Source organism: Glossina fuscipes, unplaced genomic scaffold (assembly GCF_014805625.2).
Source record: "Glossina fuscipes isolate IAEA_lab_2018 unplaced genomic scaffold, Yale_Gfus_2 60, whole genome shotgun sequence".
NCBI lineage: Eukaryota > Metazoa > Arthropoda > Insecta > Diptera > Glossinidae > Glossina > Glossina fuscipes.
Window position 1 is genome coordinate 7,907,848 of NW_023998432.1, and position 18,688 is coordinate 7,926,535.

General features: G+C 36.5%; 1 protein-coding gene across 1 annotated transcript in view; it reads right to left on the bottom strand.

Moving 5' to 3' along the window:
• LOC119637678 overlaps positions 1–18,688 on the bottom strand; it is a 204,603-nt gene that overhangs the window by 162,833 nt on the left and 23,082 nt on the right. The window contains exon 3 of the mRNA XM_038033873.1: positions 107–306. Coding sequence (XP_037889801.1) covers positions 107–306 — 200 coding nt within the window. The remainder of the gene's footprint in view (positions 1–106; positions 307–18,688) is intronic.

Below are 18,688 nucleotides of genomic sequence, written 5' to 3' on the forward strand. Positions count from 1 at the left end.
AATAAAAATTTGTACATGTAAGTGTAGTATTAATATTGTCCATAAATAATGCTAATATTAATAGTAAACAACTATTCTTTTATATTTGCATGACAAAAATTCTTACCTTATGCTTGGGCTTTTACCATTTGACGAAGAGCCGCTATCGTCAACGCTTTGTCGGGGACTCTTCCTAATATTTGGTGAACCGTCGCCTTCTGCGGATCTGTTAGTTTCGTTTGAAATTGTATCGTCAAAACATTTGTTATGGCGTTCTGTTTCATTCGCCTTCTGAGCGAAAGCCACTGATCTGTCATTAATATCAATCTATGCCAGTACAAATATAAATACAATCAAAAATTAATTATAGTCACACGATTTTCACATTTTATATGTATTTTACTTCAGGTTCAAACAAATCTAATATCCCGTTAATGAGCTTCGCCGAATAAAACTAAGTTACTTATTTAAATTGCTATTCCCCATAGAACATACAATAAAAGTTCCATTGAATATATATATCGTAACGTTACCCTTGGTTATTATACATGTTTATTCTTTTCATTATTTATCGAAAATGTTAGAATAGCTAAATTTCCTTGACGGATTATCACGTAACTTTTAATGAACGTTTGCTCGTTCTATGTTTGCTTGTTCTATGCTTACTGAATTTAGGTAAGTAGAACAAATTTTTGAGTTCACAACTTTAACATTTTGGTAAATGATGGTGACATGATGGAAACACTTAATTTTTTGTCGGTGCAGGAATTGCCGAGTGAGTATTTTGGGATTTATCATGAGGAGTACCTTGCTTTATTAAGAATGCAAGCGCCAACAGTGATTTATATAACAAAATTTTCATATTTTCCATCGCAGCTAAAATCTTCAGATAAGATGTGGACTTTGCTGCAGATTAAGTTATCACCTGAGATGCCCGTTTGACATGAACATTGCTTTCTGAAAAAATAACACTGTCAAGAAGACATTAATTGTAGTAGGACGATTTATTATTTTCGTTTCCATTTTTTTAAAATTTAGACTGAATGTGACCAGAAGATCCCCTTCACCATTTTATCGTTGATAAATAATGCAAGGAGAGCTGCTTAGCTTATTAGTATTGTTCGCTTGTGTATTGTAAGCTCATGATTAAAGAAATTTTAATATTTTTTGAAGTCCCGGATGGAGCACTCGTTGCCTTAACTAGATTGGATGCCTTTACTGGATTCGCCGATGATAGATCCACAAGCTTTATAGTTGACTATGAGGAAACTTGGCGCCCAATGTGGACAGATGTGTGAGGTTAATGTGGAGCCGAAGGTGAAAGATCAAGGTGCGCTACAAGTAGCTCTTTTACAATGTGGCCGCTTTAAGTAACGACACTCATCGAACATTGCTTCAAGTTTTTCAAATTTTCAAAACAATGACGTGAATTCTTTCCTGATTTTCGAAAAACCTTTTTTCTATTCATAAAAAGCTTACAACAACACATATAATGCCCCTACAGTCGGAATAAGACCAAGTTAATCCCTTCGTGGGACGCAAAACTTCCTCTGCAGCTCGGCCAGTAATACCAGCACACTCACAAGCCCAGCAAGTAATGAATTGATTAGATTTATGGCCAATTTAGGCACGGCATGGTATAGGGAAATGCTTCATGCTAGAAAAAGGCAGACAAAATAGAAATTTTAGAAGAGAAGAAAAAGCAACAAAATTTAATTTAAGTGTTTACAATGGTTATTAAAACAGTACAAAAAGTTTTATTATTGAAACACTGTAACGGAGAGTAAGGTGTTAGTAGAAAGTGAACAGATAGTAATCTAACAATGGAGACAGTTAGAAAACAAGCAGTCAAGCCAAGCAGAAAACAGAAATAGAATAAGAAAGTAATGAAAAAGCATCGTAAACAACAGCCGATCTTCCAATCTTCAGCTCTAAACAAAATTTGTTTCATCGATTTGGACATCCACCAGGGTTCGATGACACTCACCAACTTAAAGCACTTGAAATATAAACTAAAATTAGCCATACAAAAAACACAAGAAAATGTACACAAGAACACCAGGTGTTGACCGCCATTAATATGGTGTTAGAACTTTAAGAACATTTCGATGTAAACAAATTACCAAGTTTCATTGATGAAAAACTAACTCTTCACAACTATTTAGGTTCTCTTACGTTTAATAACCAATTTAAACAATAAAATAAGGAAAAAATTTACAAAATTTATAAGAGCGAGAAAAATACGTGACCACAACCCGCGTGCAGAGTTGCTTATATTCTAAGAAAAAGTAGCATTATTTCGGCTTCGCTTTTCAACCATAAATTTTAAAAAGCTAAGCCGTCGATGCAAAAGTTTGGGTTACCGAGCGCTAATTCATGGGGAAATATACATTCTGATTGTTGTCCAAGCGAGCCTATCTATTTTTCTAATTCAAAAAGCTTTTGTCCATTCACATGCGATCTAATATGTCAAAATTACACGATTGTATTAATCATTTCAAAACAGTAGTAAATTTAGGGTGCGGTCATTTTCCAGTCATATTTGATCTTAACTTTAATACCGCCACGTCAAGTTTACTTATCATGATTATAACAAGAATGGGAAGAATTTCGCTTTATTACAAATATGTCTTTGAGACCGGTACTGTCTATAGAAAACATAAAAGTTACATATTGCTAGTTACTCAACAAAAACAAAGTTTTTAATGGTGCAAATATATCTACTCCCAGTTTAAGCCACACACAAATTTTCCTAAATTGCCTCGATATAACTTAAACTTAACTTAGGATCGCAATTTCCGTAGACGTCAGGGCATCGTATAGATGTACTTATTTTTAAGCGGTGCAACAAGATAAATCAAGAAAAAATCGGGCGATTCAAAACTAAGTTTGGACTATAAAAAATAAGCAAGCTGGAGCGAAGCCTCTCTGAAATGCTGCGAAAATTTTCCGGAAGAATATTATTTGATGGGAATAAAATCTTTGGTCTTTAATTTCGGCAAAAAAAAGAAGTACCAGGCTACAACATAAGTATCCACCGTACACACCACAAACCGCCACAAATCAAAAAGTCATGCGTCCAGGAATTAATCACTTTCACGGGACACACTGCAGACAATTACAAATAAACGAAAAAGGATATACCATTATTACCCCTAACGAAAGAGAAAGCGAAAGAACAAATAGTCAAAGTTGACGTAACTAAGTGGGTTGGCGTGATGGTATACCCTAAGCTGACCTGTACTCTACCGTATGGTCTCGATTAGAATGCATTTTTAATTGGAGGCTATGAGCTTAGTTGCCCAGCCTCCAAGCCACTTTCGTCTCATAAGTAAAATTTCGAACGCATTATTTTTATTAATTCATGATGTATTCTCAAAAAATATTTTAAATATTTATAATAAATCAACAACAAAGGAAAATTAAAAAAATGGTTGTCTAAATATTGTCTACATAATGTAAGCAGATAATATAATCACTTCCTCTAAAGATTCAAAGCCGCTAAAAATAACAAGTAAGAAAATTAAATTCCGTCGGGACCAAATCTTTCATACCCTGAGAGCACTCTTGCCCATTTCGTGGTGCTGCGGTGTGCTCAGCGGCACCAAGCTTATACTCAAAAGAATTTTATGTTTTAATTTGTTTATTCATTTTTCTTACTTTGCTTACAATAAAATAATTTCTCTATTCACTTTGCCATTTCGGAGCGGTCTCTCTCTTATTGTGTAATAATACGTTTTTGATATTTTGTTTAGTTAATCTTATCTCTTATTTTGAAACCTCAAATATCTTTGCTGATACTTCCGACAAAACTCCTCGACTGCTAATTCCCATTTATCAGCAAACTACCCATATCCGATATCGAATTTGGTTTCCATTCCCAATTTGGTTATTTCTGAAAATGACGTTTTTAAAGGGTTGAGCTCTCTACAATTTAGTTGTCCGTCTGGATCTGATGGAATTCCATCATGTGTACTTATCTTGTGCTGGCAAGCTATGCAGTGTTATCTCAAAGATTTTTAACAAGTCCTTGAATTTAGGTGCTCTCCCTTTGTGTTGGAAGACTTGTTTTCTTATTCATATTCACAAAAGCGGAAGTAGACAACTTGTTGACAACTACGGAGGCATAGCCAAGTTGAGTGTCTTGCTTAAGCTGTTCGAGCGAATTGTGAATCAGCATTTGGCCTTTGCCATTATTTCGTATGTTTCTTCACACCAACTTGCCTTTCGGAAAGTGGCTCTCGCACTGATGTAATACATACTGATTTAAGCACAGCATTTTACTTGGTTAACCATAACTTACTTATCTTTAAACTCCAAGGCTCTGGCTTCCCTTTCTATTTAGTGAAATGGATAAGATCTTATCTGCACAGCAGATCCTTCAGTGTTTTGTTCAACTTTATCACCTCGGATAAATTTCCCGTGATATCTACCCTACCTCAAGGCAACCAGTTAGATCCCGTTTTATTTAGTTTATACATTAATGATCTCCCATCGGTGATTAAATCCACCCCAGTTTTAATGTATGCTGATGATGTGAAACTGTCAGCTTCAAAGTGACTTGAATAATTTGGTTGCTTGGTGCTCGATGAATCTTCTGAAATTAAATGTAAATGTAAGAAGCTTTTTTTCTCAAGAAGAAAGTCATTCATTACTCAGTATTTCATTGATTCGCACAAGTTGGAGGACGTCGATTCGTTCACAGATGTGGGCGTTCTATTTGACTATAGGTTACGTTTCAATTTGCATTTTGAGCTCTCGTTAAGCAAAACTAGGTTTGCGCTTGGTTTTATAAAGAGGTGGTTCAAAGAGCTTGGTAATCCCTACATTACAAAAGGTTGTAATTGTGTTTGGTTAGACTCATACTCGAGTATGCCTCCGTTGTGTAGCCTCCTTCATATAGGTAGATTAAATTGAACCTGTTCAAAAACAAACCCTTGCTGTTTGCCCTTAGGAATTTCGGTTGGGAACCGATTGCCTCCTTTCCTCCCTATGAAAATAGGTTGCTCCTATTATCCTTACCGTCACTTGAGAAATGTAGATTTATTCTTGACGTTTCCTTTGTAATCAAAGTAATAAATAGTACTATTGACTCGCCTGCATTACTTGGTGAGATAAGCTTTAATGTTCTTAACCGCTTCTTTAGGTACTTTATCTTGATTAAGCTTAGTCAACGTAAATATAATTATGAGCTGTTTAACCCGCTCAGAGTTGTTTGCAGAAACCTAAAAAGTCCATTAAAGCAACATTACTTAATACGCGCTATTTACCTATGTTACATTTAAACCGGCTTTTAACTTTAATGAGTCATTATAATTCGAAAATTAATTGTTGCTTACTGTTATCGGTTGCCAAGCTTTTGCATGTTTGCGATGGCTTAGGGGTTCATTTGCAATTTTTTTCTGTACTGGTTGTGGGTGTGGCTCTATGCTAGTTGTGTACATACTTTTTTTTTTTTTTCCTTCTTATACTAGTTTTTAATATTAATTAATATAAGATTTAAGAGTCAATTGAACTCGACTGTCAATTTGTTCTAGTTGAGTTTCATGTATAAGTAAATGAGGTAAATAAATGATTAAAATATGCTGTCGTTTTCGGCTTTCCCCGCATCGTGACTCCACTACTCGACCGGACCACTCTGTCCCTCGACACGGACTATTTGAAGCCAGCTTTTTTACGGCTCCGGTCTTTGGCAGCGTTACCATGTCCCAATGAGAAAGCTCTGTTTTTGACAGGGGTTCTCCTACCTCCCGTCGTCCGTCTAGTCCTTTACCTAATTCCTAATTTAACTTAGCGTAGCATTCCCCTCTCACAGACGAAGAACTGTGCGGCCAAAACGTCTTTGTCTCGTCGCAACCCATAACCGTTTACCCCAAAAAAAGACAAAAGAAGTAAAGGAACAAAATTCTTATACTCTATAATATGGAGTAGGAGTTATTAATTTCTTCTATTTTCAAAATGAAAGTTTTTGTCGTAGAGGCATGTGCAAATTCTTTTGCAACTTTGAGGACGATACTTCCATTTTCGCTAGCGGGAGAATGTTTAAAACAAATACTACAAAGTTGCGCAAACAGACAGATAGACAGCGAACAGGTGGACATGTTTGGGTGCATTCCAAATTTGAATCTGGACAAGAGTTTTTATACTTTACAGGGTTTCTGAAGCTTATTTCTGTGTGTTATAAAGGTATTAAAAAAATAATTAAATTTTTATACACTGTAACACTGGGTAGGCGTGGCTCATTTTCCTAAGTTTTGTGCACAAATTTTACAGCATAGCCCATAAAATATGCGTTTAAATTTTTGTACATTTATACGCCAAAGTTTATGTGTAATAAGCAGAAAACCAATTTTTCATTACCAGTGGAAAACAGAGGTGTTCTCAGTTTACGTAGTGCTGTGGCGTGTCCTCCGATAGATTTAGCGTATTATCAATAACAATCTGCGGGCAAGAACTTTCAATGTTTTCGACAAATTTGAACTCGATAGCTTCAGTTTTGCAGCCAGGCGAACGTTTACAACAGACATACTAAAGAGGGACAGACGGTTAAAAGAACAGCCGGTTAGACGGATATACTTAAATCGATTTAGAACTTAATGCTGATTAAGAATATATGTACTTGGTGTGATCGCCGTTGCTTCCTTCTGAACGTTGCAAACGTTTTGAGAAAATGAATTAACCCTTGATCCTTCGATGATGGGTATAAAAAGGAGAAAATATATATATATATATCTATTCTTTATAACTTACGATAACATAAAATTTTCTGCTTAGTTTATATATGATGTTTGTGGTATCTTGAGCAAATTGATGATGCTTACATGTTGATGATGAAAACTTTGAATGAAATGACGATAATGTTTGTTGAACGCAACGTTAACGGTGTTTCTTCGGTTTACTGCGTGGTGGAAGCACAGCGCATACGTTTTATTCTTTTACCGTCAAAGAATATGCGGTAAGAAATTGGTTATATAATACATATTCGTACGGAAAAATAACAACACAATTATTGGGAATGCTGCAGCGATATCTTCATTATGTCGCTCCTACGCACTTGCTTCAAATACCTTTGTTTTGCGCACGAACAACAAACCTGTTAAATTCAACACACTCAAAGCCCACTACGATCGGGTTTCTTGTAACCGAGTACTTTTAATGTTTGATTTATTTTTGAAGTAGTTATTCAGAGCAACATTTTAAATCACATTGAACCGCATTTAAGTTCTATTGCGTACTATCTAGCTTTTCTTCATTCTAACCGTTTTAAATTACTACGTTAGGCCCAAAGCTTTAGTTCATATAAACTATTTTTCCAATTGTTAGCATTGATAGAATTTTCTTTAAGGCTCCGTATTGCTAAACGCTTGAAACAACTGTACTTGAAACAGTTAATTTTATAAAACACGCCAGCACAACAAGTTTACATTTTTGTTTAGTACTTTAGATATTCTTATGTATACTAAGCCACTTGTGCACTTATTCTTTTCGTTCCGTGGTAACATGCAAATTTTTTTTTTTTTTACTGCCTTAAATTCCTTGTGTCGTGGATTATACAAATAGTTTTCTTCTGGCTGGCAAGCAAACATATACATAATACTTTCACAACTGCTTTAGAAAGCAATGTACATGTATTCTGGCCTATTCTTGTTAGATAAAGCAGGAAGGCAGCACAGGACGCTTGAATTATAATTTCTACTTTTTTTACATTGGCTGAAGTGAAATGCTTCTTTTTTATATCTTTTCTACAGTGTTCTAGTTTTGATAACGTAAAACCTTTAAAAATTTCCAAAAAATTAATTGAGTAGATGTTGGTTTTTTTTTTAACAATCTTAAGTTTACAAAAAACCGCATTTTTATTAAAGTTTTTCATAGATAATACATCAATAAAAATGTTTACTTTACACTCGTCGCAATTGCTTATTTATCATGAACGTTCTCTCTATTCCATTATTTCTTTTTTTCGAGTTATCAAGTGGAATGGATATTCCGCAAAACAATCGTAAAAGCAAGACAGAGTCTTCCATGATTAAATAGCTGACAACTTTAACCATATAGCAGAAAGAACAATAGAAAGAAAACACAGGATGTATGATGAAATAACTTAAGATAAAAAGAGCTTCGTATCTATTAATACATGGGGGAAAGTTGCCGCAGCTAAAAGCAAGGAAAATGTTATAATAAAATAAATAAAATAAAAATAAATAAGAGAGAAAAAAAAAAGGAAAAAATCATGTACACATCTAGCCTGTGCACAACCGAGTTGAGAGTGAACCACTAGGCTATCGCAAACATGCAAAAGCTTGACAACCGATAACCGTGAACAACACCAGTTAATTTTCGAATCATAGTAAGATATTAAGATTGCAAATTAGTACGATATAGGCAATTTGGTCGTAGTAAGAATAGTTGTTTTGATAGAGTTTAAGGAGTCGGATATTGAGATTAAGTGATAAAAATCATTTAGGTTTATGTAAACGACTCGGTTCGAATTGGAAAGCTCGTAATTGCATTTACATTGACTAAACTTAATAAAATTGCTTTTGAACGGATTCTATTGAATCTACATCATATCTATGGGAAGGAGGCCTACTGAGGTGGAACTAAGCATATTTACAGCCTTTTGTTCTCTAAGGATCACTAATATAACCATTTAATGAAACCTAACGCCGACCGAGCTTTACTTAAAGAGAGCTCAAAGCGAAAATTAAAACGTACTTTTCAATCGAATGGGACCCCTAAGTTCAGGAACGAATAAACGTTTTCCAATGATGAATCGATGAAATATCCAGTATTTAGTGAAATCTTCTTGAGAAACAATGCTTCTTACATTTTTTAAATTTGATTTCTTAAAATTTAATGAGAATCTTATAACCAGACCTTTAAGACATGGCCGGATTTACTTACTGAAGGAAGATCGCTGATGTATAGAATAAATATAAGGCGCCATAACTGCCTACTCATCCGAAATTCAGCCGAAGTGATAAAAAAGTTCTAGCGTGCTAAAACTAGGCACATGTCTGCTTGACTTAGTTTAAGGTCGGTTGACATTTGCTAAATCGGGAGTTCGTGATGGTCTTTTGTTTTTCGACTTTAAGTGTGTGAAAAGAAGAAGAAATACCTCAGAGCATATTGTAATACTTCATTAAAATAACTAGTTGAGCAATAATCAATGAAATGCTTCAGTGTAATAGGTTTCAATAAAATAAATATTTAAACTACGAATATAAAAAGAATATTATCGTAATTGTAATTCAAGGAATTAAGTAAAAATCTTGTGAAAAGACTCTACGATCCGACGAACATGCCCGGGAAACAATGGCAAATGACCTCACAAGTTGGGGACCGACCAGGCACATTAAAGGCCAGTTAAACATCTGTGGGAATAAAAATAATAGCTATTACTACATACAGCTTTGTTGGTGCTTAATAAAATTCAAGCGAGTTAAGCGGAGAATGCACACGAATTGATGCATCAGAATATAATAGCACCAAGGTAAATAACATTAAACGGCGCTGGTTTCGGAAAGCAAAACAAAAGCGTTGATATTCATCATTGGTATGCGGCTAGCAGCAAACTATGTAAAATTACAAAAGAAACTTTGCCGTGTTTTAAAATAATATAAAAAGAAAGTGTGGGAAAATTTAATAAGTGAATAATAATAATAATACCTTCAAAATATACATAAGTTGATGAGCAGGAATTGGTACCGGTATCATTGGAACGCATTTTTGAGAATCCGAGGAAATAGAGGGACCCAGATACTCGCAACGACATTATATACAACAAGGAAAAAATTACATCTGGCATTGGGTCAAAGCGTTCCGCGATGTAGTTTGACTTTTTTTAGTCCGTCCTGTGAAACTTCCAATAGCCCCCAAACTCCCAAGATCAAAGAACAAAAGAAAACTTACGAATTAGAAAAATCAAGTGTTCACGTCAAATAAATAAAACGAAATAATAAACGATGTAACTATCATATTTTGAATTCTTTTATAAATTTATTGATAATAATTTAAAAAAGGCGTTAGTTTCAATCATTTTCGGGTTATCCTAAGAGTCAGTGTGGTTAAACCCATTGGTCGTGTTAAACGTGTCAATTATGTGTTGTCTTGAATAGGAAGTGTAAGTGTCGATAATTATCTAGCGTTTTAGTAGTTATAAGCAAAAGTTAATGTCAATAATTAACAAACGTTTTGTTGTGAGGTGACAAGTTATGGTTGTGTTCTCGAATTAGCAACAATAGCTTTAGTCTTTCTAAAATCAATTGATCATCTGGGACACACATCTTGGTACGGTGCTAGGAAAGTTCTGTAAAAGGTTCATAAAACCTTACTATTTTTAAGCTTACAGTAAAATTTCACAGTTTAATCTAAGCCGGCTATTGTTATGAAATAGGGTAATAGATACGACGAATAGATCAGTTAATCTTGATCATCGAATGTAGAGGGCGGTAGCGAGAAATAAAAAGGACATTACGAGATATAAAAGGACATTAGTCAACCTTAAAGGTCTCATTTTAGATATTTTTCTATTTTCCAATATTTTCCTCATATATTTGAGGAGTCTGAATTTTTTTTGTTCTTTGAAAATTGGAACAGCCTACAGTGGTCAAACGTGGAATACAAATTCGCAGATAAAAGATATCCCCAAGCCTAATAACATTCATTTTTTCGGATCTCTTGTACAACAACCGTCGGTAAGCATTGCTTTTCTGAATTGATTGTTTTCAAAAAAAAATCAAAAAGGAAGTTTAGCAAAGTATATATAAATAATAAATCAATACTTTATTTTATAATCATCGTCGTCAGAGGTTCTGGTTACAATTTTAGAGATTATAGTCAATATTAAATTTCTCAGGTTGTACCCTTCTGTAGGCTAGTAAAAGGTATCGGATAAGTCTGAACTAGAGATTACCCGGACAAACGGTCACCACTTAGTAACCTGATCAACACCCGAATCCGCGTGATCGTGGTATTCTTTTTCTTATCGGTTGCTTAAGAATCACTTCTCGAAGAAATTTATATATTAGCAATCCATTTGTTTCTATTACTCTATTTTATTTTTCTCTCACGGAAATATTATTAAAGAAATAAATATTAGTTTGGGGAAAAAGAAATCCATTATTTTTTCGATAGATGGCTGCACTGATAGATTTCTCGTAAAGTGTCGATCAAAAAATTTCAGATTTATGCTCGTTGGAAAGGTGACATTTCGCAGCAAAAAAAATTCTTTTGCTGTTTTTTGTTTGGTGCATTCAGTTGTGAGTTACAGCGTGTTAAAAATGGAAGTGAACAAAGAGAAAATTCGGTACATTTTACAGTTTTTCTTTGACAAAGGCGAAAATGCAAGCCAGGCGGCTAAAATTGTGAATGGTGTTTATGGTCCCGATACTGTAACAGCCAATTATGTGCAATTTTGGTTTCGTAGATTCCGTTCAGGAATTTTTGATGTTAAAGATGCACCTCGCACAGGTAGGCCGGTCGTCGAAAATGTCAATAAAATCGAAGAAATGATCGAAGTTGACTGACATGTTAGCAGTCGTAACATCGCCCAGGAGCTAAAAATCGACCATAAAACAGTTTTAAACCATTTACACAAAGCTGGATTCAAAAAGAAGCTCGATGTTTGAGTGCCACACCAATTAACAGAAAAAAACATGATGGATCGAATTTCCATTTGCGAAGCCTTAGCCAAACGGAATGAGAAAGACCCATTTATTAAACGGATGGTGACTGGAGATGAGAAATGGATCACATACGATAACCCTATGCGAAAACGATCGTGGTCAAAGAGCGGTGAAGCACCTCAAACGGTGGTCAAACCAGGACTAACGGCCAGGAAGGGTTTGCTATGCATTTGGTGGGACTGGAAGGGGATTATTTATTATGAGTTGCTTCCATATGGCCAAACGCTAAATTCTGATCTCTACTGTCAACAACTGGACCGTTTGAAGATAGCGATTGACCAGAAACGGCCAGAATTGGCTAACAGGAGAGGTGGACAACGCTAGGCCACACACATCTACAGTGACTCGCCAGAAACTTCGGGAGCTTGGTTGGGAAGTTTTAATGCACCCGCCATATAGACCGGACTTGACACCAAGCGATTACCATCTTTTTCTTGCATTGCAAAATTTCTTTAATGATAAAAAATTGGAATCTGGGGAGGATTGTGAAAATCGACTACTAGAGTTTTTTGCAAATAGAGACCAGGACTTCTATGAGAGAAGCATTTTGAAGTTACCTTTAAAATGGCAACAAATCATACAACAAAACGGTGCATATTTGACCCAAATCGGACAAACCGAAGCATGTTAAATAAAGTCCTAAAGTTCATATAAAAATAATGGATTTCTTTTTCCCCAAAGTAATATTTACAAAATAAAACAAAGATCCGTTTGCTAAAGTAAAGTCCAAATAAAGTGGCCACCAACTTACATATTGCTTGGACCTATTCTTTGAAACGGGACGAGCTTTAAACTTGTCTAAATGTGTTCAAATTGGAGAGCACTGGATCGGTAAAATAAATGCGCTGCAGATTGGCGGTGGAGTTAGCATTTCCACTCGCTTACTGCAACTACAGGGCTCTTATGAAAAGATCCATATCACTTAAGGAACTTTTCCAGCGAGAGTTTCAGAACAAACAACTCCCACAACAAACACAAAAAACGAAGCCCGGCAGCCAATATCAACAATACAACATCAAAATTTATCATGTATCAATGCAAATCGTCTTCAAGAGCAGAAAATAGTACCAGCCTATGGGAGATGTCAATCCTCGCCTCCAACAAATGATTCTAGGCCGGTTATTGAAATAATCCGACGCTGAGGGTTTCATTTCCCAGGAAATCACAAAGCATTGGCTTTCATCGAAGGAGCTGAAGAACTAGAAAAAACATGCAGTATAGATGACAACGGTTTGCACACCAACGATGGTAGAAACGCTCCGCTATCGATCTCTAACTTGGTTTCAAAATAATAACCGACATTAAGCAACGTGAGATAAATTTAAGCATTCTTATATTAAATTCTTTCTATCATCCCGATATTTTAACCGGCTAAAAGGTGGGATCTACCGAAGTACGCAACGACCGACGGAGGTACCTATAATAATGACAACTACACTATCTTTGGTATATACGTTGGCGGTATTTCAGACCTAGAGGCTATATTATCAGGAACTGCAACACGAGAAAATATCTAAGAATCATATAGAAAGATATAACATGGAACCCGCGGGCGCCGACGCGAATAACATATTAATTATTAATAAAATAATAAATTCAAAGAGTGTAAATCAATTTCGACAGCAAAGTAATTATATATACAACCAAGACACAGCTCTATGTCTCACATCGGACAAATCGCATCCTCAAGAGTCAGCGACTGCGAGCCAAGGGTCCAGCATCACGAGTCTGCGACAGAATGATAAAACTTCACAAACATTCTCAAGAAAAATTACACAATGACCACGTCCAAATGAAATGCCAATTAAACCCAAGTTTCCTCCTTCTAGAATCGTACAAATCCCGCAAAGATATGAATTCATTGTATCGCAACTGCATAATAATCGGCATTACTCCTAACAACTGTAGTACACTATTTTTACAAAGATCCCGGAGCACCACCCACAACATAGATATTTACTCAGAATTTAACTATAGTCTTCCTCAGGCTATCCCACAATGTAACACCTTATCTGATCATCAATCTGGTAGAGTCGCGATCCACGCCGGCCTACGAGATCAGAAAGGAATCTCTCTCAAATTCATAATCATATATCGGCCACTGCTGATGAAATTGTATTAGTCTCGTGCCACAGTTTTGAATCCCAGATGTCGGTAAACCAACAATTAGAGGCTGATGAAAATTCATGCACTGCTGAAGAACATATGCAACTAATTTATGCTTTGAAACCAATAGAATTAGTGCTACAATTACTATCGCGGGTCAATGCGTCACAGTCGCAGCTGACACTGTATCCACCATAAGCTTCCTAGCGGAAACTTTTGCCCGACAACTGGAACAAAAATATAGCGAAGCAACCCATCGAGCGAATATCTTTCTAACAGATGGGGCACAACTTAAAATCGACAGAGCTTTTACATGTCCCGTACGATTTGAAAACAGGACAACTCTGGTCCGTTTCGTTGTTATGCCTCGGTCAACAGAACTAATGTTACTGGATTTTAATTTTCTTCAGGAATTTGGAGCTACATTAAGATATTTTGGCAAAATTGCATCCTGTCGACCAAGAGGACTACCGAAAAATTTAAAAACTTCTGAGCCAATTGATGAAGCCATACGTACAGCAGAACCTAGAGAGAGTCTCATCACAACTCAGGAATTAAAAATCACTACGAACACCGAGGAAATAACTACAGAGCATTGAACAACCAAGAACATTGCCCAAGAAAAGCACCTGACAAACTTGCGAAGAGAAAAGCCAATTTGTGCATTAATGTGTGCAAGTGCGAGAAAAAATCAAAGTACCTGGGCCATCTAATTACCGTTCAAGGAATTTAAATTGATCCCAAAAAAACATCAGCTATCAGCGAAATGCCCATGCAGAAGAATGCCCGTGACAAAAAACGATTATTAGGAATGGCCTAATGCCGCCGTGGCTTCGCACCTGAACTCGTTGCAATCTGGAAATCGTTTGGAGAGTTACAAAGCAACGATAAACATTGGATGGAGTAGAAACAAATTTTGTTTGAAATATTGAAGGCCCAGGCGACATAGAGCTCAATACTTGCTTGTCCCGACTTTTCAGAAATGTTTACACTACACATAGATGCAAGTAACGATGGGTTAGGGGCTGTTCTAACCCAACAAATTGAGGGTGAATAGCGAATCATAACCTATGCCAGTAGGCATTTGAATGCTGCAGAGAAGAATACTATCGAAAAAAAATCCCTGACTATCATTTTCTGTATCTGCAAAATGTGATCATATTTGGAGGGATACCATTTTAACATGGTAAAGGATTATTTATCCTTAAAATGACTGTAAATGTCTGTACTCTATGGCTAATCCATTCGGAAGCCCGATGGACCTTGAAACTTCGACAATGTGATTTTGAAATTCAGCACCGTCGTGGAACAAACAAGCCGACATCATATCGCGAAAGCCTGTGAGTGAATTTGATCCTCTCGCAACACCTATAACGCCAATCATAGGATGCATCGGCCTTATTCTCCTGTATGAAAATTCAGACAAAATTTCCCGGTTTTGCAATAATTGGCGGTCAACTATATGGACACTTCCCCTGAAGTAGTTCTGAAGAGGTCGATTCTGTGCGGAAACAGTGCGGTCCTGCACGAAAGACTGTAAATAGAGCTTCTAGCGGTTACTATTGGTTCGGGATGTTTCGATATATCGACAAAAACGTCAGAAATTGCGTCAGCTATCAAAAATATAAATTTTTGCAGCAGAAATTCACCAAAGAATTGTTAACTGCCATACCGGAAGAACCAGGGAACATTGCCAGAAACCAAAATAGGAAATATAATGCTGCTCGTCTTAATGAATAAATTTTCTAGGTGGGTTGAATTAGTTTCTCTACGTCGAGCTACAGCCGTAGGGCTAATTAAGGAATTTCGCGATAGTCAGCAAATTCGGAGTGTCTTAAGAACTTGTTACTGAGATCTGGGTTCAGTATACTAAAAACCTTTTCCAGCAGTGTATCCAAGATTTCGTATTGCAGTGTATACAAGATTTCGTATTGGTACGTGGGACAAGTATCTCCCAAAAATCACTTTCGCTAAGAACATTGCTGTGTCCGAATGGACGCGGTATTCACCTGAGTATATCATACATGGAAAACAACAAGGATTGCTATGCACTGTCTATGATCAGGTAACTCTAGATACGTCCGAATTTAATCGCATAGAGGATCCGAGGGAGCGAAGCACTACCAAGGACAGAGTTGAGAAGTCAATCGTCCGCATGATGGCAGCATTGACCATCCACTCCGATAAGAGTCCAAGCTTGAGTTCAACAGAGAACATATCGCCGACGAGAAGCGGTACCCAACAGAATGAGACTAGCATTCTTCTTAATTGGAGAGATCTCGTTTCCGAAGCTCAACATTTTAACGACAGCTCCGATGAGGAGGAAGTCGCCGAAGGACCGAACTACGTGCTACATCGCATCAACGGTTGGTAAACCCTTCCAGGAAGGCGTGAATCTAGCTCAGCTCGAGACCTTCCTAGGGATTAATAATTCGACGATATGTACGAACCAGGATTTCCGTCGAGAACACCGTGCTTCCACAAGGGAAGGTCCTGTGCCACTGTTAGGGCAATTTTTCAAGATGCCAAATTTTTTTCAAAGTGCCTAGTTCGCCCACTCAGCGAATTTTCGGAGTGTGTACCGCGTGCGCCCTAAGCTGAGCAGATACCATGTTACAAACACGTCATCGGTCGTTCCATAAAGTGGGAGGAGCTATTTTCCACAATGATTAACATTATTGGCTTACCCTAAATAAAAAGAATGTTGTCCGTTCTTTCGTTAGCAAACGAGCCCAGATGTCGCGCAGTTGCATCTCGTCCATGGACGATGGATGAACATTCACCTAGAGTACACGCTAATCACGGGAACTTAGTCCAACAGGGGCGATTTACCGATATGCCCGAATTTACTCATAGAGGGCATCCCGTTTAATCGTTCAAGTCATCGGCAAGCATGGACTGGACCCCGTCCTCGCCAACATGGACATATGAAAGGCAACAGCATGTCGTCGGGTTGACACTAGAAGACCAGTGGACTTGGGATTCCGACAAGATGTTTAGGCGCCGCCGTTAATGATCGTCGGAGGCTTCACCTGATGGGACACAAAGCATGGGATCAGAGTTACTGGGCCTGAAGAACTAACGAATTAGTATTCTAGGATCAATCAGGAGAACAAATTTCTTTGATAAGGATCCAACTGGCCATAATGATTATTTAATAAAATTTTCACGTTTTCGGTCGGAACTTACACCTTAAAAGACATGGTAAATTTTTTTTATGTATACATTTATTATTTAAATTAAAAACAGTTGAAAAAGTAGTTATAAATGTACAAGGTGACTTCCAGTTATATCGTGACGTCGCTTGCGGTCTACACACTCCATCATCGCACGTCGTACCACGCCTTTATTCAGTTTGTAGCCCTCTTTTCTGTTGACTTAACTAATATAGATTCGCCTAACTCTCACAACCATCCTACCCTTTTTTAACTTCCCGCCTTGGAAGCTTACGCGCGTTATATAATATAGGGAACTACCCCTCCACACTTCTGTCTAGCACAGGTAAGCTGCCAAGAAAGTCCCGCACTTCGAAGAAAAATTGATTTCCCTCAGTAGATTCTAATGGTAATGTGCCAATTGTATCAGTTGTATTTTCTCGGAAAGTTTTATTTCTTTCTAGATTGACATCGGATACGCCGTGTAATGAACGCATAGCATATCTGAACACAATCAATCCTATAAACCCATAGTTGCCATTAGGAATTCAATTACTGTAACTTTTAACTAATAGAAAAGGTGACACTTTCATTCACTTACCCAAAATAAAGGAAAAAAAATTTCGCCAAGTTTAGGTGTACAAAGAATTATCTAACCAGAAATAAATTCAAAATAAATCAATCATATTGCTGTGATTGAACAATCCGATTTACAATATTTCAATTTCACAGTTAAATAGGTATTGCAACTGCTAAGTTACTTTCCTTTTAAACATTCTCCACATACATTGCAAAGAACTTCATTACAGTCTACATGAGGGTTGTGTCGTCCAGAGCAATGATGTTTATAAATAGATCTTCAGATTTTTAACTTCTTCAAGGTGACCATATTATGTATTGCTGCCCGAAACTGCTAGACTCTCACATGTTCCCTAAATACAGGTTAACACATCATCCAGAGCACTCTATAATTCCTTTCAGCCGGTTGAATTTCTGGATTTGTCTGACATTCCTCAGGGGAATCAGTTGGATCGGATCTTATTTGTATTTCATATCAAGGATCTACAGTCTGTGATTGCATCATCCCATATTTTGACCAGTATGAAAACAGATTACTATTAATAGCTTTACCGTTCCTTGGGAAACGTATGCTAATTCTAGGTATCAGCATTTTACTAAATTGATAAACGCCGCTAATAGTTCGCCAAACTTGAGGAATGAAAATAATTTTAATTTTCCTACTCCTCCATCAAGAACACAGTATTTTATAGATCAAAGCCAATGTACATCCAGCTATGAACTGTTTAACCCACTTAAGGTTCTATGTAACATTTTAATGACGTTTATAAGTGTATATATCGGCTACAATATTAGCCAATAAAGTCTTTCTCACGTTCGACTATTGTCGTTATCATACTTTAGCAATACAACCAATTAATTAATTAAAGGTCTTGAAATCAAATAATATATTAAATAATTAAATAAATAATAAATTAATTAATTAGTTGTCAACCTATGGTATATTTACGGCAATCTAGTGGTAAATTTGCGAGGTGATGTTCATTGTTGGTGAGCATCCCAGGATTGTACATTAACATGCGTTTTCATATTTTACGTTTTATGTTACTAGTAACTTTCATCTATTGATTTATTAAAAATCCTTTATTATTAGCTCCTGCTTTTAGAAACCATAAGAAATATTGCAGATTTCATTTTAGAATACAAGACGCTGAATTTACATAGAATGGTAATTATAGCTGG